This window comes from Neolamprologus brichardi, chromosome 10 (genome assembly GCF_056152115.1).
Source record: "Neolamprologus brichardi isolate AB-2024 chromosome 10, ASM5615211v1, whole genome shotgun sequence".
In the NCBI taxonomy this organism is placed as follows: domain Eukaryota; kingdom Metazoa; phylum Chordata; class Actinopteri; order Cichliformes; family Cichlidae; genus Neolamprologus; species Neolamprologus brichardi.
Genome location: NC_142113.1, coordinates 32,665,449 through 32,692,083, shown reverse-complemented (window position 1 = coordinate 32,692,083; position 26,635 = coordinate 32,665,449). Strand labels below are relative to the sequence as shown.

Sequence of the window (26,635 nt, the reverse complement as noted above, 5' to 3'; positions counted from 1 at the left end):
GAGAAATCTGCTCTCTCTTTCTAGTCCCTGTCAGGACTCTTGCTGCAGCATTTTGGATTAGCTGAAGGCTTTTAAGGGAGTTTTTAGGACTTCCTGATAATAATGAATTGCAGTCGTCCAGCCTGGAAGTAATAAATGCATGAACTAGTTTTTCAGCGTTACTCTGAGACAGGATATTTCTAATTTTAGAGATGTTGCGCAAATGGAAGAACGCAGCAATTTGTGTCTAAATGATCAGTATTTATTCAGATATGTGTTTGCATTTGTAAATCAGTTCAGGTATGGTCAGATTGCTTTATCTGTGTGGGTGAATAGGAGGGGGCGATGGAGGTGTTCTGGCTCTGAGGTCGTCCATGTTTTCTACAGTCATTGGTACAAATGGTGAAACACCAGCACACTGGGCCCAGGTGTTACCAGTGTCGCTTAGGCTACGTTCACACTGCAGGTCTTAATGCTCAATTCCGATTTTTTGATCAAATCCGATTGTTTTGTCTGCTCGTTCACACTACAAATAAAATGCGACAGCAAACGCGCTCTAGTGTGAACGCTCAAAGCGGCCGCATGCGCAAAAGAAGGCGTCACACACAACGCGCTCTGTTTAGACCCAGAGCAAACAATATTGTTTGACTGATGGCCTTAATATAAAGATTTGTTTTGGACTTCACGTTTCACAATTTTGCTTTAAGTTATAAAGTTATTTTGTTATTTACATATGGCCCAAGAATGATCCTGTTGGGTCTGCGCTTCAGCAGGCCTGCTACTTCAGAGACTCTGACGCTGAACGCTCCTCACCTGTTTCCCTGCAGCCTTTTATTCAGTCAATACAAGCACCACCCATTGTAACACTTATATGGTCACAAAAGGTTAAAACAATGTGTGTGTGTGTGTGTGTGTGTGTGTGTGTGTGTGTGTGTGTGTGTGTGTGTGTGTGTGTGTGTGTGTACAATAACAGTATCCCCACAGAAGGTTATTTGATGTCTTTTTTATTACTCTGGTAGAACATACATGAACGTCATGCTATGGCTTTAGCATTAGCTTTATTAGCTTTATTGTTCGCACACTCTGTGTGGTCCAAACACAAGGAGCACATTCAGCAGCAGCTGGTCAGAGTGACGGCTCGCCCACAGTGGGAATTTATGTCCCACCTCCAGCATGAAGAGACAGTAATGTCTGCTGTACCAGCAGGAGAGCCTCGCTCTCATGCAGCCATGAACAATGCAGCCTGCAGTATTCAGTATGCAAGAAGATTACAGTTACATTACTTTACTCATTTACATCACAAGTGTATTGATTTATGCATACATGGAAACACACAGAGAACATGACCTTTATTAGTGAACATAGTCACATTTTGCTCACCAGCTCCAAGATTCTCATCCAATCAACAAGCTGTTTGCATTCTGTAACTAAAGTCTGCCACACAGAAAGAGCTGTGGTCAAAGTATTTGTTACTACACACAGCAGAACAGACACACATCAAACTCTGGGACGTCTCGGCTCCTCTTTTATTCTCAGCCATCTAAACATGCATAGCTATGCAAAATCATGCAGTGAAGTTCTAACCACCTAAATCTACATGTGAGGGTTAATATATATATACTGCTGTGTATTTATAATAGTGGGATATATTTCTGTTCTATTCCACTGAGTTAATTTTGAGTATAGTGCTGAGTCGTCTGCTAACTCATATGTACCAACTCTGAGGTGGAAATATGTAGATTATGAACCTGCATTCGTCACCTTCACTGTGTGACACATGCATGTTTCAGTGCAACGACTGCAGCTGCCAATCCTGCTCCCACTGCTGCTCCCACTGGGCCTAAGATGCTTCCAATTCTCTCCCCTATCTCACAAGCCCTGTTGTAGTCGTTTTCTCTTTCTGCCCGTCTTCTGGCTTCTTTTTCTGACATCTCTGGATTTTCTTCCAGGAGTCGATCCATTTCTGCTTTTATTGCTTTCTCAGCTTCTTCAAACATCTCTTTGGTGTAGCAGCTTCCTCCGTTTTTCTGGACCATTGTGTTGATCTTCTTCAGCAGCTCTTTGACCTGAGAGGAATCCTTTTCTCTGTTGTTAAAAACATGATATCCTCCCTCACACTGACTGATGAAGTCATTGAGATCTTTATTTCCATTAATTAAATGTTCTACACTGACTTCATCTGCTTCCAGATCGTCTCCATGGGTGAACAAGGCCATAGTGTAGCGTGCCGCTTCATCTCCATATATCTTCTGAAGGAGTTTCACTGTTTCTTGTTCTTCTTTGGTGAATCTGTTTGGTTGGATCACAACCAGGAACACGTGAGGACCAGGAGCAGCAAAGGAGATGCACTTACCGATCTCTTTCACCACCTGCTCTAGAGATAGTTTGGTATCAAACAGACCTGGAGTATCAACTACAGCCAGTGTTTGACCCCCAAACTCTCCTGTTTCCTTCTGACACTCTGCTGTTATTGAAGATGACGATGAAGTGGATTTAAAAACTCTTCTATTTAAGATGGTGTTTCCTGCTGCACTCTTCCCAGCTCCAGTTTTCCCAACCATCACGATCGTGAGATGTTCTTTTGCTGCATCTGCTGAAGAAGATCAACATGTCATCGATGAGGTTTTCCAAAGAGAAGCATTCCACATCCACTTTATTAGTAATCACACCTCTGAGTGGCATTAGTAATAATAATACTAATAATAATAATAATAATAATAATAATAAATTTTATTTATGAGTGCCTTTCAAGTCACCCAAGGACACTTTACAATAGGATAAAACACTTAGTAAAACAATGGCAGAATAAGAAGAATAAAATAAAAGCACAAGATAAAATTAACAAACAGTGGATTCACAGTGAATATGCAGATTTGAACAGATGAGTTTTGAGTTGGGATTTAAACTGTGGGAGAGAACCAGTGTTTCTTATTTCTGGGGGCAGAGCAGCTGAAAGCTCTGCTTCCCATGGTGGTGAGGCGGAAGGAAGGTACAGCAAGCTGGATAGAAGAAGAAGATCGAAGTGAGCGGGCAGAACAGGTGGTGGTTAACAGGTCAGAAAGGTAAGGAGGAGCAAGGTTATGAAGGGCCTTGAAGGTGAGCAGAAGAAGTTTGAATATTATCCGGAATTTTACAGGGAGCCAGTGAAGTTCTTGAACAACAGGGGTGATGTGCTGGTAGGAGGAGTTCTGGTGATAACCAGTTGAAGCTTATGGAGGGATTTTTGGGGGAGACCATGCAAAAGAGAATTGCAGTAGTCAATACGGGAGGCAACAAGACTGTGGACAAGAATGGACGTAGACTGGGTGGAAAGAGAAGGAAGCAATCTGTTAATGTTACGTAGATGGAAGTAGGCAGAACGGGTGAGATTATTGATGTGAGATTTATAGGAAAGTGAACTGTCTAGGATGACACCAAAGCTCTTAACCTGAGGAGAAGGGAAAACTGTGGAGTTATCGATGGTGAGTGAGAAATGGTTTGCCTTCAAAAGGTTGGATTTGGTGCCAATAAGGAGGATCTCAGTTTTATCCTCATTGAGCTTTAGAAAATTAGAGGTAAACCAGGATTTTAACTCGGATAGACATTCTGTAAGGGAAGAAGGTGGGAGGGAGGAATCAGGTTTGCAAGAGAGATATAACTGGGTGTCATCAGCAAAACAGTGAAACTGAAGATCAAATTTGCGGAAGATGGTACCTAGAGGGAGGATGTATATTATGAAGAGAAGAGGGCCTAAAACTGAGCCTTGGGGTACACCAGAGGTGACGGGGAATAGACGAGAGCGGAATGATCTTAGTTGAATAAACTGGGAACGGTCGAGGAGACATGATTGAAACCAGGCGAGGGGTGTGTCAGAGATGCCGAGAGAGGAAAGTCTGCTTAGAAGTACAGAGTGAGAAATGGTGTCGAAGGCTGAGCTCAGATCTAAAAGGACGAGAATGGTGAGAAGACCAGAGTCAGCTCCAATTAAAAGATTGTTCATGCTGCATCATTCATCAGCATGAAATGATATCACTGCTCACAGATGATGGAGCAGTTTTATAAGCCCAGCTGTTTCACGTCTCCTTCTACTCCTTTCACTGATATCAGGACTTTCCTCCATGAGTCAGCAGCTGATAACATGCACAAGAACACTTTCTGTTCAGCAATGAGCTCAGCCTCAGGGAGGGGCAGCCCTCTGAGGCGAGGGAGACAAAGACGTACGTTTATGCACCTCTCTGCATTTAATCCTTTCTTATTATTAATCTCTGGCTCTCTTCTACAGCGTGTCCTTGTTCTGTCTCCCTCCACTCAACTCCAAAAGCTCACGGCACACAGCCGCCCCTCCCTGAGTCTGCTTCTGATGGAGGTTTAAGGAAGACGGATTTTGTCAGCATCAAACCACTGCAGCCTTCTGAGATGCAGCCAAGACAGTTTTTATTTTTTCTCTGGTCCGACCAATGAGTGCTGAGTAAAGCAGGTTTTTACATATACAGGTCCTCTGACACATCTACAACACTGCGCATAACACAGATCTTCTCTGGTTTCTTTCTGGTTGTAATGGTGGAGCAGCTTCAGTCTCAATGAAAACTCCCTGAAAATGTCACCAATACATGAAAGTTTTCATTGTAACGCTGTCTAAATACAGTTAATTTGGTTGTTAACTGTTTTCTGTGGTCACAAAAAGCTTTTCAGTGTTGAATTCACTTGCATTTGTTTAAAATGTGTTGCAGCACATTTGGCTGTAACAGGACAGCAGAGGTCAAATAACTACAGAACAGAATGAGAGAGCGGTGTTAGCAGCACACACACATTCACAAGGAGAAATCACCTGCCTGAAAACAATCAATTCATCAATGTAATGAATACAAAACCTCATATTCTCCTTATAAAAACTTTATATGAACCTGAGATTTCTTATACAACAATAAAAGTTATAAATTACTCACAGGGTGGAGCAGGATCGCTGTCCATGTTCGTCTTTTACAGGCGGATAATCTTTGTCTCTGCTGATGTTCTGCTCTCAGCTCCGTGACTTCCTTCAGCCACCTCGTTGGCAGTGCTCTGTGTTTCTGCAGCAAAGCTCTGTCCCAGTTTTGAAAAGCTTCCAATCAGGTCATCTGATATTGATCATTTGCCTGGTCTTAAAAGCACATTCAAGCAGACGTAGGAAATCTGCAGTCAGCAATATTAAACCTGTGCTGTCAGGAAACAATGACCTAACAGATTATCATGATCCTGGACAGATCAGGAGTTTTGCACTTTCAATTTCTGTTCCTTAACGTTTCTGTTTCAGTCTTATGTTACTGTAGTGTTTGTTTTTTTTTTTGCAGTTTTGTGCCTTTTTAGAAGTATTTTTGTGTTGGTTTCCTCATATCATCCATCCATAAAAACGAGGTTAGTCATTAATATACTGCTGCTGGGCTGTAGTTACATCGTAAATGTTTAAAAACTGAGCTTTAAAATGATTAACAGTAATAAAAACCGAGAGAAGCCGACAGGGATCACTGACTGTTTTTAGGGGCTTGTTGAGATTAAATACAACAAGATACAAAACACTAAAACATGTTAAAAACACAACTGCCTTAATGAAGAAAGAGTAGAGTGGGCCCTGGATTCATCACGTCATCAATCATCATCCTCACTAATGTCTGAGTGTCAGACACAAACATGGGGATCAAACTCTGGCTGTTGTGGATCCTCCAGGTCTGTTTAACACCGGCAAGAGTGAACCTGATGTGAGGAGGGAAATGACTCAGGTCTAAATGGTCCTGTTCACCCACGGAGACGAGCTGAAGAGGAACACAGAGGAAGTCATCACTGACAGCAGATCGCTGCATAACTTAAATCTACATGTAGAAGACAGGTTTGATGTTATACTCAAGTTCATGCAGAAATGTAGAAAATGTCAGAGTTGACTGATACTGGGAGACTGAACACTGGGAAGGATGGGATACTTTAAGTAGTGCAAAGCTGGAAAAGGAAGACAGTCTGTGCTCATATCCTGAAGTCCAGTCAACTAACTGCTGTTTTTTATCTTAAATATTTTTCAGTTAAGTTTCATCTGAGCAGCACATTTATTTAGCATTTAAATAAATCCTGCTTTATGTTTGAGACAACACCACGTACATCTAGAGACACTTCACTGTCAGGCTGTTAGCTAACCATCACATGTGTTGCACTCAAATGCTGCAAAACCCGTTTAAATAAAAAAATCACACTGAACTGTTTTATTACAATAACTTTAGTGTATTTAATGAAGCCATGTATGTTTGTCTCTGAGCTACAGCGACTTGAAGAAGATGCAGGTGAGAGTGAACATGTGCGATCCTGAATAACTCCACAGGTACACGAGATCCTCACGTGAAATATGCAGGACTGAGAAACACATTTGACCTGATCAGCAGCAGGATGTTCGTCTGTAAACAGATGATCAGGTAAATTCAAAGCTGTGAACATCACATGGAACAAAAGCTGGAACTCATCAAAATACAAATAAAATGTAACAGCAAACGCGCTCTAGTGTGAACCCTCAAAGTGGCCACATGCGCAAAAGAAGACGTCACACACAACACGCTCTGTTTAGACCCAGAGCAACAGCATTGTTTGACTGATGGCCTTAATATAAAGATTTGTTTTGGACTTCACGTTTCACAATTTTGCTTTAAGTTATAAAGTTATTTTGTTATTTACATATGGCCCAATAATGATCCTGTTGGGTCTGCGCTTCAGCAGGTCTGCTAGTTCAGAGACTCTGACGCTGAACGCTCCTCACCTGTTTCCCTGCAGCCTTTTATTCAGTCAATACAAGCACCACCCATTGTAACACTTATATGGTCACAAAAGGTTAAAACAATGTGTGTGTGTGTGTGTGTGTGTGTGTGTGTGTGTGTGTGTGTGTGTGTGTGTGTGTGTGTGTGTGTGTATACAATAACAGTCTCCCCACAGAAGGTTATTTGATGTCTTTTTTATTACTCTGGTAGAACATACATGAACGTCATGCTATGGCTTTAGCATTAGCTTTATTAGCTTTATTGTTCGCACACTCTGTGTGGTCCAAACACAAGGAGCACATTCAGCAGCAGCTGGTCAGAGTGACGGCTCGCCCACAGTGGGAATTTATGTCCCACCTCCAGCATGAAGAGACAGTAATGTCTGCTGTACCAGCAGGAGAGCCTCGCTCTCATGCAGCCATGAACAATGCAGCATGCAGTATTCAGTATGCAAGAAGATTACAGTTACATTACTTTACTCATTTACATCACAAGTGTATTGATTTATGCATAAATGGAAACACACAGAGAACATGACCTTTATTAGTGAACATAGTCACATTTTGCTCACCAGCTCCAAGATTCTCATCCAATCAACAAGCTGTTTGCATTCTGTCGTTCAAACTAAAGTCTGCCACACAGAAAGAGCTGTGGTCAAAGTATTTGTTACTACACACAGGAGAACAGACACACATCAAACTCTGGGACGTCTCGGCTCCTCTTTTATTCTCAGCCATCTAAACATGCATAGCTATGCAAAATCATGCAGTGAAGTTCTAACCACCAAATCTACATGTGAGGGTTAATATATATATACTGCTGTGTATTTATAATAGTGGGATATATTTCTGTTCTATTCCACTGAGTTAATTTTGAGTATAGTGCTGAGTCGTCTGCTAACTAATATGTACCAACTCTGAGGTGGAAATATGTAGATTATGAACCTGCATTCGTCACCTTCACTGTGTGACACATGCATGTTTCAGTGCAACGCCTGCAGCTCCCAATCCTGCTCCCACTGCTGCTCCCACTGGGCCTAAGATGCTTCCAACGCTTGCCCCTATCCCACAAGCCCTGATGTACTCGTTTTCTCTTTCTGCCCGTCTTCTGGCTTCTTCTTCTGACATCTCTGGATTTTCTTCCAGGAGTCGATCCATTTCTGCTTTTATTGCTTTCTCAGCTTCTTCAAACATCTCTTTGGTGTAGCAGCTTCCTCCGTTTTTCTGGACCATTGTGTTAATCTTCTTCAGCAGCTCTTCGACCTGAGAGGAATCCTTTTCTCTGTTGTTAAAAACATGATATCCTCCCTCACACTGACTGATGAAGTCACTGAGTTCTTTATTTCCATCAATTAAATGTTTTACACTGACTTCATCTGCTTCCAGATCGTCTCCATGGGTGAACAAGGCCATAGTGTAGCGTGCCGCTTCATCTCCAAATATCTTCTGAATGATTTTCACTGTTTCTTGTTCTTCTTTGGTGAATCTGTTTGGTTGGATCACAACCAGGAACACGTGAGGACCAGGAGCAGCAAAGGAGATGCACTTACTGATCTCTTTCACCACCTGCTCTTGAGATAGTTTGGTATCAAACAGACCTGGAGTATCAACTACAGCCAGTGTTTGAGCCCCAAACTCTCCTGTTTCCTTCTGACAGTCTGCTGTTATTGAAGCTGACGATGAAGTGGATTTAAAAGCTCTTCTATTTAAGATGGTGTTTCCTGCTGCACTCTTCCCAGCTCCAGTTTTCCCAACCATCACGATCCTGAGATGTTCTTTTGCTGCATCTGCTGAAGAAGATCAACATGTCATCGATGAGGTTTTCCAAAGAGAAGCATTCCACATCCACTTTATTAGTAATCACACCTCTGAGTGGCATTAGTAATAATAATACTAATAATAATAATAATAATAATAAATTTTATTTATGAGTGCCTTTCAAGTCACCCAAGGACACTTTACAATAGGATAAAACACTTAGTAAAACAATGGCAGAATAAGAAGAATAAAATAAAAGCACAAGATAAAATTAACAAACAGTGGATTCACAGTGAATATGCAGATTTGAACAGATGAGTTTTGAGTTGGGATTTAAACTGTGGGATAGAACCAGTGTTTCTTATTTCTGGGGGCAGAGCAGCTGAAAGCTCTGCTTCCCATGGTGGTGAGGCGGAAGGAAGGCACAGCAAGCTGGATAGAAGAAGAAGATCGAAGTGAGCGGGCAGAACAGGTGGTGGTTAACAGGTCAGAAAGGTAAGGAGGAGCGAGGTTATGAAGGGCCTTGAAATGAGCAGAAGAAGTTTGAATATTATCCAGAATTTTACAGGGAGCCAGTGAAGTTCCTGAAGAACAGGTGATGTGCTGGTAGGAGGGGTTCTGGTGATAATGCGAGCAGCAGAGTTCTGAACCAGTTGAAGCTTATGGGGGATTTTTGGGGGAGACCATGCAAAAGAGAATTGCAGTAGTCAATACGGGAGGTAACAAGACTGTGGACAAGAATGATGTAGACTGGGTGGAAAGAGAAGGAAGCAATCTGTTAATGTTACGTAGATGGAAGTAGGCAGAACGGGTGAGATTATTGATGTGAGATTTATAGGAAAGTGAACTGTCTAGGATGACACCAAGGCTCTTAACCTGAGGAGAAGGGAAAACTGTGGAGTTATCGATGGTGAGTGAGAAATGGTTTGCCTTCAAAAGGTTGGATTTGGTGCCAATAAGGAGGATCTCAGTTTTATCCTCATTGAGCTTTAGAAAATTAGAGGTAAACCAGGATTTTAACTCGGATAGACATTCTGTAAGGGAAGAAGGTGGGAGGGAGGAATCAGGTTTGCAAGAGAGATAGAACTGGGTGTCATCAGCAAAACAGTGAAACTGAAGATCAAATTTGTGGAAGATGGTACCTAGAGGGAGGATGTATATTATGAAGAGAAGAGGGCCTAAAACTGAGCTTTGAGGTACACCAGAGGTGACGGGGAATAGACGAGAGCGGAATGATCTTAGTTGAATAAACTGGGAACGGTCGAGGAGACATGATTGAAACCAGGCAAGGGGTGTGTCAGAGATGCTGAGAGAGGAAAGTCTGCTTAGAAGTACAGAGTGAGAAATGGTGTCGAAGGCTGAGCTCAGATCTAAAAGGACGAGAATGGTGAGAAGACCAGAGTCAGCTCCAATTAAAAGATCGTTCATGCTGCATCATTCATCAGCATGAAATGATATCACTGCTACACAGATGATGGAGCAGTTTTATAAGCCCAGCTGTTTCACATCTCCTTCTACTCCTTTCACTGATATCAGGACTTTCCTCCATGAGTCAGCAGCTGATAACATTCAATTCAATTCAATTCAATTCAATTCAATTTTATTTATATAGCGCCAAATCACAACAAAAGTCGCCTCAAGGCGCTTCATAGATACAGAGAAAAACCCAACAATCATATGACCCACTATGAGCAAGCACTTTGGCGACAGTGGGAAGGAAAAACTCCCTTTTAACAGGAAGAAACCTCCAGCAGAACCAGGCTCAGGGAGGGGCGGGGCCATCTGCTGCGACCGGTTGGGGTGAGAGAAGGAAGACAGGATGAAAGACATGCTGTGGAAGAGAGACAGAGATTAATAACAGATACGATTCAATACAGAGAGGTCTATTAACACATAGTGAGTGAGAAAGGTGACTGGAAAGGAAAAACTCAATGCATCATGGGAATCCCCCGGCAGCCTACATCTATTGCAGCATAACTAAGGGAGGATTCAGGGTCACCTGGTCCAGCCCTAACTATATGCCTTAGCAAAAAGGAAAGTTTTAAGCCTAATCTTAAAAGTAGAGATAGTGTCTGTCTCCTGAATCCAAACTGGAAGCTGGTTCCACAGAAGAGGGGCCTGAAAACTGAAGGCTCTCCCTCCCATTCTACTTTTAAATACTCTAGGAACAACAAGTAGGCCTGCAGAGCGAGAGCGAAGTGCTCTAATAGGGTGATATGGTACTACAAGGTCATTAAGATAAGATGGGGCCTGATTATTTAAGACCTTGTATGTGAGGAGCAGGATTTTGAATTCAATTCTGGATTTAACAGGAAGCCAATGAAGGGAAGCCAAAACAGGAGAAATATGCTCTCTCTTTCTAGTCCCTGTCAGTACTCTTGCTGCAGCATTTTGGATTAACTGAAAGTTTTTCAGTGAGTTTTTTGGACATCCTGATAATAATGAATTGCAGTAGTCCAGCCTGGAAGTAATAAATGCATGAACTAGTTTTTCAGTGTCACTCTGAGACAGGATATTTCTAATTTTAGAGATGTTGCGCAAATGGAAGAACGCAGTCTTACATATTTGTTTAATATGTGCGTTGAAGGACATATCCTGGTCAAAAATGACTCCAAGGTTCCTCACTGTCAGGGTTCCTGGGTCGGTGACCCAGTGCTTTCCGTGTTGTTCACATTCAGTTTATTTCGTCACTTCCTGTTTGTTCCTGTGTTAGCTCGTCTCGTGCCGTTAGCCAGATTATGTTCAGCTGTGTACTCACCGGTCTCTCATTATCATCCTCATCAGTCTGTGTATTTAAGTCTTCTGTTTCTATTCGTTCTTTGTCGTGTCATTGATGATGTTCGTGTGATGTTGTCCTCCCCGTGTTCTCTCAGTTAGTCAGCCATTCAGTGTTCCAGCCAGTCAGTGTCCGTTCACCCTCTGTTCCTCCACTCCTTATAATAAACATCCACCAGTCTTCACTTACCTGTGAGTCCTGCGTTTGGGTTCCTTCTTCCTCGCCTCCACACAACGCCTGACAGAATGACACGACCCGTGCCACGAAGACACGATTGGGACCCAGCGGACTCGGACCTCAACGAGCGGCAGGTGGCAGCGCTTTACCGTTGGGCAGAGTTGGTCAGGGGAAAACAGCGGCTCTTCGCGGAGCGAGAGCACGTCTTCGAGGGGACTCGCCTGGCTCTGGGCGGGCCTCGGAGACGCCGCGTTCCCCCACCTGCTGCCACACCTGCCCCGGAGCATTTGCCGCGGAGAGCGGACGTTTCATGCCGCGTTTCGGCCGCTCCCTCTCTCGCCGCTCCGCTCCTCGTTCACACACCCGCCGCCTCATTCGCCGGACCTCCACCTTCGCCACGACACCGCGGCTACGCCTCCCACCTCGGCTCAATGGAGGCTACCGCGCCAGAGGCTCAGCTGTTCACCCCGGCCGCTTCCTCTTCCCGGAGAAAGCGGCGCACACGCCGCCATAACACGGACTATTGTCAACAACTCCCGGTGGTGAGTTCCGGTAATTGTTTTCCACCCTCCTCATTTGACACTTCACCCAGATTAACTAAGGGACTCATCTCCGATTCATGGGGAGATTCCCTCCTGGATGATGTAGACTGGGAAGAGTTTTTCTGCTGTGCTCCCGCAAAGACTGTAAATCGTGGTGGCAGAAGAAACAGACCTAACGCTGATAAACCTGCCAGTAGCACACACCCGGTCACCATTTCCACACCCATCACTCAGCCATTCCCCACCAGCACGGCAGCCCAGATTTGGCCTTCTTCTTCAGCCATTTCACCTCCTCAGATGTCTAGGGCCCGGCCTACACCCACACCGGTGCCAGCTCCCAGGAGGAAGGCAGCTGCGACGCAGTCTACCTCCACATCCACTCTTGTTTCCCGGGTGGGGGTGACTGGTGTCCAGCCACCTCCCGTGCCTGTCCCAGCGCCCAGGCTGAGGGCAGCCTCAACCCAGCCTGACCTCCCTGGAGGCTTGGAAGAGCTAACCGGCCCACCTACTACTGCACCTCTTCATCCACCTCCTGATCCTACCTTTCACGCCCTCGCACTGTCCCTGGTTAGGCTAGCTGAAGTGTCCCCTGCTCAGGCACCAGCCTTATTAGCCCAGGCCGCAATCTTATCCCCCTCGGTAACTCTGTCATTAGCTCAGCCATCAGCGTCGCCAACCTCTGTTCATCCCTTAGCTTTCCCACTCCAGTCAGTTCCCTCACCTACTGTTCAGCTTCCACTCCAGTCAGTTCCCTCACCTGCTCTTCAGCCTTCACTCCAGTCCCCTGCAGTCCAGTCTCCTCCTGTCCTCCAGTCCCCTGCAGTCCAGTCTCCTCCTGTCCTCCAGTCCCCTGCAGTCCAGTCTCCTCCTGTCCTCCAGTCCCCTGTAGTCCAGTCTCCTCCTGTCCTCCAGTCCCCTGTAGTCCAGTCTCCTCCTGTCCTCCAGTCCCCTGTAGTCCAGTCTCCTCCTGTCCTCCAGTCCCCTGTAGTTCAGTCGCCTCCCGTCCAGTCAGTCCAGTCGCCTCCCGTCCAGTCAGTTCAGTTCCCGGACCTGCAGCCACAGCACCCAGAGCCAGCTGTGAGCCCTCCTGCTCGCCAGCCAGGGGCCTCCGCGCCCACTGGCCCGGCCGCTCTCCCGCCAGGGGCCTCCGCGCCCGCTGGCCCGGCCGCTCTCCCTCCAGGGGCCTCCGCGCCCGCTGGCCCGGCCGCTCTCCCGCCAGGGGCCTCCGCGCCCGCTGGCCCGGCCGCTCTCCCGCCAGGGGCCTCCGCGCCCGCTGGCCCGGCCGCTCTCCCGCCAGGGGCCTCCGCGCCCGCTGGCCCAGCCTGTCTCCAGCCAGGGGCCTCCGCGCCCGCTGGCCCGGCCTGTCTCCAGCCAGGGGCCTCCGCGCCCGCTGGCCCTGCCTGTCTCCAGCCAGGGGCCTCCGCGCCCGCTGGCCCTGCCTGTCTCCAGCCAGGGGCTTCCGCGCCCGCTGGCCCTAAAGCTGTGGCTCCGTCACCCCCGGCTCCCGTGCCGTCACCTGGTCCAGCCTCAGCGTCAGCGTCTGCGTCGCCTGGGCCGGACTCAGCTTTAGCGTCTGCGTCGCCTGGGCCGGACTCAGCTTTAGCTTCAGCGTCTGCTTCGCCTGGGCCGGACTCAGACTCAGCTTCAGCGTCTGCTTCGCCTGGTCCAGCCTCAGACTCAGCTTCAGCGTCAGCGTCTGCTTCGCCTGGTCCAGCCTCAGACTCAGCTTCAGCGTCTGCTTCGCCTGGTCCAGCCTCAGACTCAGCTTCAGCGTCTGCTTCGCCTGGTCCAGCCTCAGACTCAGCTTCAGCGTCTGCTTCGCCTGGTCCAGCCTCAGACTCAGCTTCAGCTTCAGCGTCTGCTTCGCCTGGTCCAGCCTCAGACTCAGCTTCAGCTTCAGCGTCTGCTTCGCCTGGGCCAGCCTCAGACTCAGCTTCAGCGTCTGCTTCGCCTGGTCCAGCCTCAGACTCAGCTTCAGCGTCTGCTTCGCCTGGTCCGGACTCAGCCTCTGCTTCAGCGTCTGCTTCGCCTGGTCCGGACTCAGCCTCTGCTTCAGCGTCTGCTTCGCCTGGTCCGGACTCAGCCTCTGCTTCAGCGTCTGCTTCGCCTGGTCCGGACTCAGCCTCTGCTTCAGCGTCTGCTTCGCCTGGTCCGGACTCAGCCTCTGCTTCAGAGTCTGCTTCGCCTGGTCCGGACTCAGCCTCTGCTTCAGCTTCAGCTTCGCCGGGTCCGGACTCAGCCTCGTCGCCAGCTTTAGCTTCGCCGGGTCCGGCCTCAGCCTCGTCGCCAGCCTCTGCTTCGCCTGGTCCGGCGGCTGCCGCGTCGCCAGCCTCCGCTTCACCTGGTCCTGCGGCTGCCGCACCGTCGCCCCAGCCACGTTCTGGACGTCATCGCCGGCGCGGCCGCCCACCGGACCTGCTTAGCGGCCGCCGCCGGCTTCCTCGCGGCCGCCCACCGGACCAGCTCAGCGGCCGCCGCCGGCTTCCTCGCGGCCGCCCACCGGACCAGCTCAGCGGCCGCCGCCGGCTTCCTTGCGGCCGCCCACCGGACCAGCTCAGCGGCCGCCGCCGCCGCCTTCCTCGCAGCCGCCCACCGGACAAGCTCAGCGGCCGCCGCCGCCTTCCACGCGGCCGCCCGCCTGAACTGTCTCGTCTCGGCCGCCGGCCACGCGGCCGCCCGCCTGAACTGTCTCGTCTCGGCCGCCGGCCACGCGGCCGCCCGCCTGAACTGTCTCGTCTCGGCCGCCGGCCACGCGGCCGCCAGCCTGAACTGTCTCGTCTCGGCCGCCGGCCACGCGGCCGCCCGCCTGAACTGTCTCGGCTCGGCCGCCGGCCACGCGGCCGCCCGCCTGAACTGTCTCGGCTCGGCCGCCGGCCACGCGGCCGCCCGCCTGAACTGTTTCGTCTCGGCCGCCGGCCACGCGGCCGCCCGCCTGAACTGTTTGTCTCTCTGTGGACTCCGTCCCTCCGTCCTGGGCCCCCTCCGCCCGCCCTGTTCTGGTCTTTTTCTCTTTTGGCCGTCGGGTGCCGGCCTTTGGAGGGGGGGGTACTGTCAGGGTTCCTGGGTCGGTGACCCAGTGCTTTCCGTGTTGTTCACATTCAGTTTATTTCGTCACTTCCTGTTTGTTCCTGTGTTAGCTCGTCTCGTGCCGTTAGCCAGATTATGTTCAGCTGTGTACTCACCGGTCTCTCATTATCATCCTCATCAGTCTGTGTATTTAAGTCTTCTGTTTCTATTCGTTCTTTGTCGTGTCATTGATGATGTTCATGTGATGTTGTCCTCCCCGTGTTCTCTCAGTTAGTCAGCCATTCAGTGTTCCAGCCAGTCAGTGTCCGTTCACCCTCTGTTCCTCCACTCCTTATAATAAACATCCACCAGTCTTCACTTACCTGTGAGTCCTGCGTTTGGGTTCCTTCTTCCTCGCCTCCACACAACGCCTGACACTCACAGTGTTACTGGAGGCCAAGGTAATGCCATCCAGAGTAAGAATCTGGTTAGATACCATATTTCTAAGCTTTTCAGCGCCGAGTACAATGACCTCAGTTTTATCTGAGTTAAGAAGCAGAAAGTTAGTGGCCATCCAGGTCTTTATGTCTTTAAGACATTCCTGCAGTTTAACTAATTGGTGTGTGTTATCTGGCTTCATGGACAGATAGAGCTGGGTGTCATCTGCATAGCAGTGAAAATGTATGCTATGTCTTCTAATGATGCTGCCTAGGGGAAGCATGTATAATGTAAACAGAATTGGTCCTAGCACTGAACCCTGTGGAACTCCATAATTAACCTCAGTGTGTGAAGAGGACTCTCCATTTACATGCACAAACTGGAGTCTATTAGATAGATATGATACAAACCACTGCAGTGCAATACCTGTAATACCCACAGCATGTTCTAATCACTCTAATAGGATATTATGGTCAACAGTATCGAATGCTGCACTAAGGTCAAGAAGGACAAGCACAGAGATGAGTCCACTGTCAGAGGCCATAAGAAGATCATTTGTAACCTTCACTAAAGCTGTTTCTGTGCTGTGATGAACTCTGAAACCTGACTGAAACTCTTCAAATAAACCATTCCTCTGCAGATGATCTGTTAGCTGTTTGACAACTACTCTTTCAAGGATTTTTGATATGAAAGGAAGGTTGGAGATTGGCCTATAATTAGCTAAGACTGCTGGGTCTAGAGATGGCTTTTTGAGTAAAGGTTTAACTGCAGCCACCTTGAAGGCCTGTGGTACATAGCCGATTATTAGAGATAGGTTGATCATATATAAGATCGAAGAATTAATCAATGGCAGGACTTCTTTGAGCAGTTTTGTAGGAATGGGGTCTAAAAGACACGTTGATGGTTTGGAGGAAGTAATTATTGAAGTTAACTCAGAAAGATCGATTGGAAAAAAAGAGTCTAACTTAACATCAATGGAACTAAGAGTAGCTGTAGATAATATTACATCTGTGGGATGATTATTGGTAATTTTTTCTCTAATGATAAAAATTTTATTTGTGAAGAAGTTCATGAAGTCATCACTAGTTAACGTTAAAGGGATGGTTGGCTCAAAAGAGCTCTGACTTTTTGTCAGCCTGGCTACAGTGCTGAAGAGAAACCTGGGGTTGTTCTTATTTTCTTCAATTAGTGATGAGTAGTAAGCTGTTCTGGCTTTGCGGAGGGCTTTCTTATAAAGCAACAAACTATTTCTCCAGGCTAAATGATGATCCTCTAAATTTGTGACACGCCATTTCCTCTCCAGATTACGAGTCATCTGCTTTAGGGTACGTGTTTGAGAATTATACCACGGGGTCAGGTACTTCTGATTAGAGACCTTAGTTTTCACTGGAGCTACAGTATCCAGAGTCGTACGTAGTGAGGAGGTGAAATTATTAACAAGATAATCGACCTCTGTTGGGGTAACGTTCAGATAGCTGCTCTGCTCTGTGTTGGTACAGGGCATTGACGATGATAACAGTGGCTGGATTATATTCTTAAACTTAGTTACAGCGCTTTCAGAAAGACATCTACTTTGATAAAGTCCACTCTCCACTGCTGCGTAATCAATTATTGTAAATGTAAATGTTATCAAGAAATGATCAGACAGGAGAGGGTTTTCAGGAAACACTGTTAAATGTTCAGTTTCTATGCCGTATGTTAAAACAAGATCTAGAGTGTGATTAAAGTGGTGGGTGGGTTCTTTTACATTTTGAGAGAAACCAATTGAGTCTAACAACAGATTAAATGCCATGTTGAGGCTGTCAGTTTTAGCATCAACATGGATGTTAAAATCACCCACAATAATTATTTTATCTGAGCTCAGAACTAAATTAGATATAAAGTCTGAGAAATCAGACAGAAACTCTGTGTAAGGCCCAGGTGGACGATAGATGATAACAAGTAAGACTGGTTTCTGAGTTTCACAGCTGGGGTGGACAATGCTAAGCATCAGGCTTTCAAATGAATTAAAAGTCTGTCTTGGTCTTTCATTAATTAATAGACTGGTGTGAAAAATTGCAGCCACACCGCCCCCTCGACCTGTGCTTCGAGATTTCTGGTAGTTAGAATGACTCGGGGGTGTTGATTCATTTAAACTAACATAATCATCCTGCTGCAACCAGGTTTCTGTAAGGCAGAGTAAATCAATTTGTTGATCATTTATTAAGTCATGTACTAACAGAGACTTGGAGGAGAGAGACCTAATATTTAATAATCCACATTTCACTGTTTTACTCTTTGGTTCAGATGTGGATACTGTATTGTTCTTTCTTTGTAAATGTTTAAGTTGTTTGTTGCTGGTTTTTAGTTTGTTTTTTGTCTTTTTGGAAGCAGACACAGTCTCTATGGAGATGGGTTTTTGGGGGGGTAGCAGGGGGACAACATGCACAAGAACACTTTCTGTTCAGCAATGAGCTCAGCCTCAGGGAGGGGCAGCCCTCTGAGGGGAGGGAGACAAAGACGTACGTTTATGCACCTCTCTGCATTTAATCCTTTCTTATTATTAATCTCTGGCTCTCTTCTACAGCGTGTCCTTGTTCTGTCTCCCTCCACTCAACTCCAAAAGCTCACGGCACACAGCCGCCCCTCCCTGAGTCTGCTTCTGATGGAGGTTTAAGGAAGACGGATTTTGTCAGCATCAAACCACTGCAGCCTTCTGAGATGCAGCCAAGACAGTTTTTATTTTTTCTCTGGTCCGACCAATGAGTGCTGAGTAAAGCAGGTTTTTACATATACAGGTCCTCTGACACATCTACAACACTGCGCATAACACACACCTGCACACAGCAACAAAGAAATTGACTTTAATGTTCAGGTCTTTATATGAACCTGAGATTTCTTATACAACAATAAAAGTTATAAATTACTCACCGGGTGGAGCAGGATCGCTGTCCATGTTCGTCTTTTACAGGCGGATAATCTTTGTCTCTGCTGGTGTTCTGCTCTCAGCTGCGTGACTTCCTTCAGCCACCTCGTTGGCAGTGCTCTGTGTTTCTGCAGCAAAGCTCTGTCCCAGTTTTTAAAGCTTCCAATCAGGTCATCTGATATTGATCGTTTGCCTGGTCTTAAAAGCACATTCAAGCAGTTTTGCACTTTCATTTTCTGTTCCTTAATGTTTCTGTTTCAGTCTTATGTTACTGCAGTTTTTTTTGCAGTTTTGTGCCTTTTTAGAAGTATTTTTGTGTTGTTTCCTCATATTTACATTCAGTTATTTTGGTTGTTTTTCAGTAGCAGCTCGGCTCCTTAGTTCCAGTGAAAAAGACGACCTGAAGGAGGAATGTTTTTTGTTTTATACAGTGGCTCGTAAAAGTATTCAGCCCCCCCTGAACTTTCCCACATTTTGTCACATTACAGCCACAAACATGAATCAATGTTATTGGAATTCCAGGTGAAACACCAACACAAAGTGGTGTACAGGTGAAAAGTGGAACAAAAATCATACCTGATTCCAAACATTTTTTACAGATAAATAACTGCAAAGTGGGGTGTGTGTAATTATTCAGCCCCCTGAGTCAATACTTTGTTGAACCAGCTTTTGCTGCAGTTCCAGCTGCCAGTCTTTTAGGGTCTGTCTCTACCAGCTTTGCACATCTACAGACTGAAATCTTTGCCCATTCTTCTTTGCAAAACAGCTCCAGCTCAGTCAGATTAGATGGACGGTGTTTGTGAACAGCAGTTTTCAGATCTTGCCACAGATTCTCGATTGGCCCAGTCAAAGTCCAGATCTGAATCCATTCTAACACATGGATATATTTTGTTTTACACCATCCCATTGTTGCCCTGGCTTCATGTTTAGGGTCGTTGTCCTGCTGGAAGCTGAACCTCCGCCCCAGTCTCAAGTCCTTTGCAGACTCCAAGAGTTTTTCTTCCAAGATCGCCCTGTATTTTGCTCCATCCATCTTCCCATCAACTCTGACCAGCTTCCCTGTCCCTGCTGAAGAGAAGCCCCCCCAGAGCTTGATGCTGCCACCACCATATCTGACAGTGGGGATGGTGTGTTCAGAGTGATGTGCAGTGTTAGTTTTCCCCCACACAGAGCGTTTTGCATGTTGGTCTCATGTGACCAGAGCAGCTTCTTCCACATGTTTGCTGTGTCCCCACATGTTTGCCGTGTCCCCCACATGGCTTGTGGCAAACTGCAAACGGGACTTCTTATGGTTTTCTGTTAACAATGGCTTTCTTCTTGCCACTCTTTCATAAAGGCCAACTTTGTGCAGTGCACGACTAACAGTTGTCCTATGGACAGATTCCCCCACCTGAGCTGTAGATCTCTGCAGCTCGTCCAGAGTCACCATGGGCCTCTTGCCTGCATTTCTGATCAGCTCCTTGTTCGGCCTGTGAGTTTAGGTGGACGGTAGTGATGTGACGTTCTGTATCGAGGCTTCGAAGCTTGTGTCGAGTAATTGAGGGGGCGTTTCCGCGAAGCGCGTATCGAGGCTTGCTTCATTTATGGGAGGAGCTGAAAATGATGACGTCCGAAGCCTCGCTGCCCGGCTGTACCACGTGACTGGTTCAGGAAGTGGTTCAAACTTTGCCGCGAGATATGACAGCGATATAAACCCCTCAGACTTCATTCAAAAATGTGGGTGTTTGATGGAGAGTTGCGGTTAGTGAGAGTTTGGAGACAGTTTGGAGGTTTATGAGAGTGAGGAGAGAAAGTCAGGAGAGAATGGAGCCAGCTAAGAAGAGGAGGATGTCCTCCCCTGTGTGGGAACATTTTGATTTTATTCCTCCCAACAAGGTATGTAAATTTCTACAGAAGATGTATTTTCATAATACTGATGGTGCAATAAAACATATGTTAAGCGGCTTTACTTTTGTACAAGGTGAAGTGTTTGCTATGTGCAGGGAGCTGGGATATAACAACAACACCTCATCCATGCTTAGGCACTACAGAGCTTTGCATGAGAATAAGGGGAACACCGACTGTGGAGCAAGACCAGGTGAGCCATCATGATAATCATGATAATATAGCATGCAGTAATGTTACTAAATGATATAACAATATTATACAATGCAATAAGTGACGTGTGTGATATTTATATTTGTGCTTTGTTTTTATTGTCTTTCCTCAGGAGAACAATCTCAAATAGATGAAGACCTGGTTGGCATGGTGATTGAGGACTCCCAGCCATTTAGCATTGTGGAGGACAAAGGATTTAAAAGATTTGTTAAATCATTAAATCCTAGCTATGTTCTCCCCACTCCCCAGAGGTCATAAAAGCAGTGGAAATTTAGTTTTTACAGAATAAAATGTGGGCAGGACTGAGGCTCAAAGCCTCAGTGTGTAGCTGTCCATACCTGAACGTTACAAAAGCACAACCACTGCCCACACCCCAACCTCACCTCACAGTAAATGATCGTTTCCATTTTAAGCATTTCCAAATAATCATTTTCCATACTGCCAGCATAAATATACAAAGTATACTGCCACCACTACAATATATATGTTTTACACACTCCTTTTGTTGTTGACATTTACAGGCTGTGTGCAAAAGGCCACACTCTTCAAATTCTTGCCAACTAATATTTTTACGTCCAGTAGGTGTCCTACTAGAGCAAATGAAGCTTCAAGAAGCTTTGCGCTGGAGTGAACCAATTGGATGAAAAGCTTCAGTGCTTCATGAAGCTTCATCTGCCCATCACTAGTGGACGGCCTTGTCTTGGTAGGTTTACAGTTGTGCCATACTCCTTCCATTTCTGAATGATGGCTTGAACAGAGCTCCGTGGGATGTTCAAGGCTTGGGAAATCTTTTTGTAGCCTAAGCCTGCTTTAAATGTCTCAATAACTTTATCCCTGACCTGTCTGGTGTGTTCTTTGGACTTCATGGTGTTGTTGCTCCCAATATTCTCTTAGACAACCTCTGAGGCCGTCACAGAGCAGCTGTATTTGTACTGACATTAGATTACACACAGGAGCACTCTGTTTAGTCATTAGCACTCATCAGGCAACATCTATGTGCCTGTCGGCGGACTGTTGGAGCATTTGGAGCCTCGCTACAAGCTTCCTAAGGCCTTTCATCTCGGCAAAAACTATCCCAGAGAAGTAAAGCCAGTGTGTAAGTTCATCCCTGAATGTTTGCAGAGTATTTCCACGTTAAGCTTAACAACTGATATATTGAGCCACAGCTGAACCGGCCTTCGGAGTTCCATATTGAGGTGAAAGGGAAGCGATTTGTCCCGGACTCCAGCTAGAATTAAAAAATATACACAAAGCTGAAGTTATTCTGTCTTTGCTGCGCAGTTGCATCTACCTCTCTCATTCACTCCCCCTCCCTCTCCTGTTATTACTTCAAACATGAAGCTGATCAACGATCAGCTGATCGGCTTTTCTGTCGCGAGTCCCGACTTTCTTGTTTGTTTATCCCCCACTCATAAAGAGGAGACCAGCGGATAAACAGCAGCAGCACGTTTGAGCTTGATAAGCTGTTGTTAGAATTTATTTAATATTACTTTCTACACCAGGATCTTTTTCTACGCAGCTGACGGCTGGTAACTGTGCAGGGGCGGATCTAGCAAAGTTTAGCCAGGGGGGCCGATAGGGCATGAACAGGGAAAAGGGGGCACAAAGACATACTTTTCTTTCTTATTCCCATTTAAAATATCTAGCTTTTAATTATTTAATAATTATCCGAATCTTACACCTAAAATTTTAATCTGATGTAAAATGTATAGAACTCCATTACTGTATATAGTAACTATTAAGTCTAATATACCCTAGTAAGCTATAGTACTTTTTCCTTTGGGAAGGTACCATCTGTGCAGTCTGCAATCCTGCTGAAGAAAGATGTTGAATCTATTTAATTATTCTTGAAAAATAATTGATTTCTGTGCATTTTTTTTCACACTGCATCAAATTAAAATTGATTACGTCGATTAAGCATCATGAGGTGGAGGGTGGTTCCCTATTTTTTTTTTTAATTTATGTTTTTGCTGGGAGTTTTCAACCCCCAGCAAAAACATAAATTAAATTAAACCAATTAGTTAGGTTGCTTACTCTTTAAAATACCAGAATAGGGAGGATGGTGCAGGTTTAAGTTTATTAGATTGATCAGTGTTGCTGAACTATGAAATATTTTGGGTGCAGTGTGTTTTTTGCACACAGGTATAACAGAATAGCTTTAGTGTTTTTTTTAACTTGAGTATAAACTTATACAAAATTCAGCAAGATATTAAAAAAACAGTTTTATTGATTAAAAAACACACTGTATCGGATTCATATCGGTATCGGCCGATATCCAAATTTATGATATCGGTATCGGACATAAAAAAGTGGTATCGTGCCATCTCTAGCTGTAATGTGACAAAATGTGGAAAAGTTCAAGGGGGCCGAATACTTTTGCTAGCCACTGTATTTATTTTTGAAAGAAATGATGGTTTAAACGAAAGATTAGGAAGAGTGTCCTCTGGGTTCGTTTTCAGGTTACAGATTTATTTGCATTTTAGTTGAATCTGTCAGACACTCTGCTGATGTGCTTCACCTCGCTTCAGAATCAGGAGTAGATGGTCGTTCGGAGCGCTTTTAGTGACACGTTGGACTGATTTAACAAAGACAGCAACAAATGATCTGATGTGAAAAGCTTCAGGTGTGTGAAGAGTGAGGAGGAGGAGCAGTGAAGACACCTGAACACCACGGAAAACACCCAAAATATCCAAAACAACTTTATTGTCCACTTTTTGTGTGTACAAAGTAATTAGTCTTTGATTGAGTCACATGAACACATCACACACAGACAGTGCAGTGAAACACATAATCACATGTTTATGTTTTATCTGTCTTTGGTTTTTTGCTGTGCACTTTGGAAATTCATGTAATAAACCTTTAATAAACTAATCGAATAAAAAAGTCACATCAAACAGTTTTCTGTGTTCGTTCCTCTCGGCTGCTGCTTCTGTGTAACCTCCACCATGGTTCACTGTGCAGCCGGTGATGCTGCAGTCGCTCAGGAAAAGGAGAATAAAGGTGGAGAAACTCCACAGACAGCCTCACTCTGTAGAGCCTGTTGATGAAGAAGGTTAGTGTGAGACGTTTACAGCTCACAGCTCATCGGCAGGAGATAAAGCAGGAAGTCAGCCTGTTATTGATTATTGATTTATTACCTCTGATCCTCTGCTGGAGTGAAACCTCCTTCTTCAGTGGCCACAAACGAGCGACCAGGTTTTGAGCATCCCTGTAATGTTGAAAGTCAGATTCAGGTGCGACTGTCACAGCGTCATGCTCGCAGAACGTGAGGTTCTTTCTCAGATCATCAGAATCAAACTTCAGCACCTGGACAAGAAAATGAACACAGAGAAAAAGACGAGCAACATTTTTACACAAAAAACCAACAAAATGAAACTCAAACACAACTGAAACATGTCGTTTATTCATCAAACCTCCAAACACGCCAACTCTGGCAGAAACACACAAAGACAAAAAGCTTCCTCCAGCTTCAAGATGATTAAACACAATAATGTTCCTGATGTTTCTGCAGGTGTGTGAGGAGGAGGAGCGGTGAAGGTACCTGTCCTCCCTCCACATGCAGGGCGATGGCGACGTGGTCCCAAACATAAAACTGTGGATCCTGGATCGGCCCCCAAGCTTCCATCAGGTTTTTGTCACGTCTTTGTAAAAGAACAAATCTGAGAGGAAGCAGGAGAGAATCAGCTGATTCTGTGTGTGTGTGTGTGTGTGTGTGTGTGTGTGTGTGTGTGTGTGTGTGTGTGTGTGTGTGGTAACATCTGTTTCTTACTTGTGTGTCCCACACATGGCTTCGGGCCTCCAGGTGAAGCGTCCGTCCCTGTAAGTACAGACGGTGTTCGGGGGGTCATTCAGCATGGGATACTGAGCGAAGAGCCAATCATTGGCTGAGCTGTGGACCAGCACAGCATACATCACTTCCTGTCTGTACAGGGAAGTCCTGAGAACACGCATGATGGGCAGGCGGCCGGAGCAAAACTGGAAAAACAACATGTTTTGATAAGAGACTCACAACAATAACAGCGGGCTTCATCAGTGAGCCGGACGTTGTACAGACGTCTCAAACACAAAGTACACAAAATGAGGTGAAGCTGACCGGCTGAAAACAGAAGATCATTGATTACATGAAGCAGTCAGGGAGCTTTTTCAGTCTGAGGTGCTACACTGACAAAATCAAGTTCAAAAAAGTTTAAAAAAATAAAACTTCATTGAGCTAATTAATCTTCATTTAAACTGAAGGAGTCCGTACCTGCTTGCTGTAGGCCTCCAGCACCTCCTGCACTGTGAAGGTGAAGCGGTACGATCCGTATCTGGACGTCTCACTGAAGGCTGGAGAGGAGGCGAACTTCCACAGGAAGCTCTGCTGCCTCCGGGCCTGCTCCTCGGTCCAGTTTGGGAAGGCGTCCTCCAGGAGCCTCCTCTCAGCTGATTGGATCTCCTCTGGTGCCACAGCCAGACTCCACCACACCAGGGACAGTCTCTCTGGATCCTCTGAGCCGCTGTTTGGATCCTTGAAGCCTCCGTCATTCTTGATCTCTTCTAAACTGCGCGTGTCGTGCTTCAGCCGAGACGCCTGAAACTCAAGTGAAACCTCTCCAGGTCTGGGGTACGGAGGGATGTCGTCTTTGTAGAGGTACTTCTTGTACAAATGAGTATCTTGAGCTTCCAGTTTCAAATCATTCAGCTTTAAATGCCTCGCTTTATAATGTTCTTTGATGTTTCCTTGTCTCTGCATGATCCGATTTGGATGATGTCGATCAAAAAGACCGTCCAGACCGTCAGTGTCACTCTGCTGATGAGCAGCTCCGAGATCTGACAGCTCAGTATATGTCAGGCAGTGTCGTCGGCTGCTTATCTGGAAATAAAAGTTCATCTTTGAACACACACACAATAACACACAATAACACACTGTGTCTGTCTGTGATCCCACAGACAGACACGGCCCTGTTCCCAGTGCCGATAAACTGCGTCATTGTAGCTAAAGATAAAGAACAAAAGTCTGTTTGATTCCAGTTTCTTGTGATGTGAATGTTTGTGTCTCAAGATGATTTTATATCATTCATGAGGGATACATCTGAGATGTGGTTCACATATCATAGGCCAACAAGTTACTTATGAGCTTACATAACAGAAATCAAACCAAACCCCACTTTAACATAGAAATGATACTGCTGAGCCCAAAGAGACGAGTTTTGATAATGTAAGGAGTAGAAAGTAAAAAATAAATACTTAAGTAAAGATACCTGAAAATTCTACTTAAGTACAGTAATAAAGTATTTGTACTTCATTACTTCCCACCTCTAACCCCTACATGGCTCTTTGATACACACAACACAACATCAGTTATTGTGTTATTGTGTTGGCACCTTTAAAAAACCCCTCTGAGCACAGCAGACGTCCTCCTTCTTCTTCTCTGGTGTTAATGAGGCAGTGACAGTAAGAACAAACAGGTCCAGAGTTTCACGGAGTTCGTTTATCTCTCATCGTGCTGCTTTGGAGGCTGGTGGATGTTTGCGTTGATCTCTTGGGTGGAGCGTCATTCGACTACCCACCTTTCCGTCACCGTCTCAAGGTTGTTGTTTGTTAAACGCTGCCTCTCCCACCAGCTGCATTTCTGGACAGTTTCTCGAGCTCGCCTCACCTGCAGCTGCAGATCCCCTGATGACAGTTTTTCAGGCTCTTTTACTTTTCTTTGTTCTTCTCACCAGGTTTAAACTGCAGTTCTGACTCAAATCAGCAATAAACCCACAAATTCTGACTCATTCACAAACTCAGGTTTGATAGTATTACACATATTACTGGCCCGACACAGACACACAGTATGTGTGCTGAGGGCAGACAAACTTCAAACTACAACAATGACAATGTGACTGTAGAGACCTGACCTCACTGATGGAGCCCCACCTGCTGCTGGCATCCACGATTCTCTTTAAACTAGGGATGCAACGATACCAATTCTTTCAAACCGATACGATACCGATACTTGGATCTGAGTACTTGCCGATACAGAGTACAAAAACCGATACTTCTACCACACACACACACAAATGCAATGAATTGGAAGACAGGTTTTATTATATTCTCTGCTGATAAAAAATAAAATCTTAATAAAAATGACCACAAAAAAATTTCAAGTGAAAAATAAGCACTTCTGTTAAATTATTGCAGAGTCTCCACATTGTAATTTAACAAAACATCACTGAACTATTGGC

General features: G+C 45.6%; 3 protein-coding genes across 5 annotated transcripts; all 3 read right to left on the bottom strand.

The window, feature by feature from the left end:
• Nucleotides 1-981: 981 nt before the first annotated feature.
• Nucleotides 982-5,031, bottom strand: LOC102800103 (GTPase IMAP family member 9-like). Of its 2 annotated transcripts, none has more exons than XM_087847554.1 (2): nt 4,905-5,031; nt 982-2,569 (listed from the first exon to the last, which is right to left on the bottom strand). In XM_087847554.1, exons 1-2 carry the CDS (start codon nt 4,927-4,929, stop codon nt 1,743-1,745), a joined length of 852 nt encoding a protein of 283 aa, XP_087703680.1. In that variant the 5' UTR covers nt 4,930-5,031; the 3' UTR covers nt 982-1,742. The 2 variants fall into 2 exon arrangements, with proteins under 2 accessions (XP_087703680.1, XP_087703679.1); XM_087847553.1 differs by having other exon boundaries at nt 982-2,572; nt 4,905-5,002.
• Nucleotides 5,032-7,309: 2,278 nt separating this feature from the next.
• LOC148100995 (GTPase IMAP family member 9-like) lies at nt 7,310-18,450 on the bottom strand. Of its 2 annotated transcripts, none has more exons than XM_087847551.1 (2): nt 18,335-18,450; nt 7,310-8,517 (listed from the first exon to the last, which is right to left on the bottom strand). In XM_087847551.1, exons 1-2 carry the CDS (start codon nt 18,357-18,359, stop codon nt 7,688-7,690), a joined length of 855 nt encoding a protein of 284 aa, XP_087703677.1. In that variant the 5' UTR covers nt 18,360-18,450; the 3' UTR covers nt 7,310-7,687. The 2 variants fall into 2 exon arrangements, with proteins under 2 accessions (XP_087703677.1, XP_087703678.1); XM_087847552.1 differs by having other exon boundaries at nt 7,310-8,514.
• Nucleotides 18,451-23,112: 4,662 nt separating this feature from the next.
• On the bottom strand, nt 23,113-25,272 carry LOC118453811 (uncharacterized). The gene is made up of 5 exons (XM_087847550.1): nt 24,673-25,272; nt 24,196-24,401; nt 23,968-24,085; nt 23,564-23,732; nt 23,113-23,463 (listed from the first exon to the last, which is right to left on the bottom strand). Exons 1-5 carry the CDS (start codon nt 25,156-25,158, stop codon nt 23,450-23,452), a joined length of 993 nt encoding a protein of 330 aa, XP_087703676.1. The 5' UTR covers nt 25,159-25,272; the 3' UTR covers nt 23,113-23,449.
• Nucleotides 25,273-26,635: the final 1,363 nt, after the last annotated feature.

Coding starts and splice junctions, on each gene's coding strand:
- LOC102800103 (XM_087847553.1), bottom strand. CDS start 4,929: ATGGACAGCGATCCTGCTCCACCCT. Junction 2,573..4,904: donor CAGCGATCCTGCTCCACCCT/GTGAGTAATTTA, acceptor GATCTTCTTCAG/CAGATGCAGCAAAAGAACAT.
- LOC148100995 (XM_087847551.1), bottom strand. CDS start 18,359: ATGGACAGCGATCCTGCTCCACCCG. Junction 8,518..18,334: donor CAGCGATCCTGCTCCACCCG/GTGAGTAATTTA, acceptor GATCTTCTTCAG/CAGATGCAGCAAAAGAACAT.
- LOC118453811 (XM_087847550.1), bottom strand. CDS start 25,158: ATGCAGAGACAAGGAAACATCAAAGAACATTATAAAGCGAGGCATTTA. Junction 24,402..24,672: donor TGGAGGCCTACAGCAAGCAG/GTACGGACTCCT, acceptor TTGTTTTTCCAG/TTTTGCTCCGGCCGCCTGCC. Junction 24,086..24,195: donor GCCATGTGTGGGACACACAA/GTAAGAAACAGA, acceptor GCTTCCTCTCAG/ATTTGTTCTTTTACAAAGAC.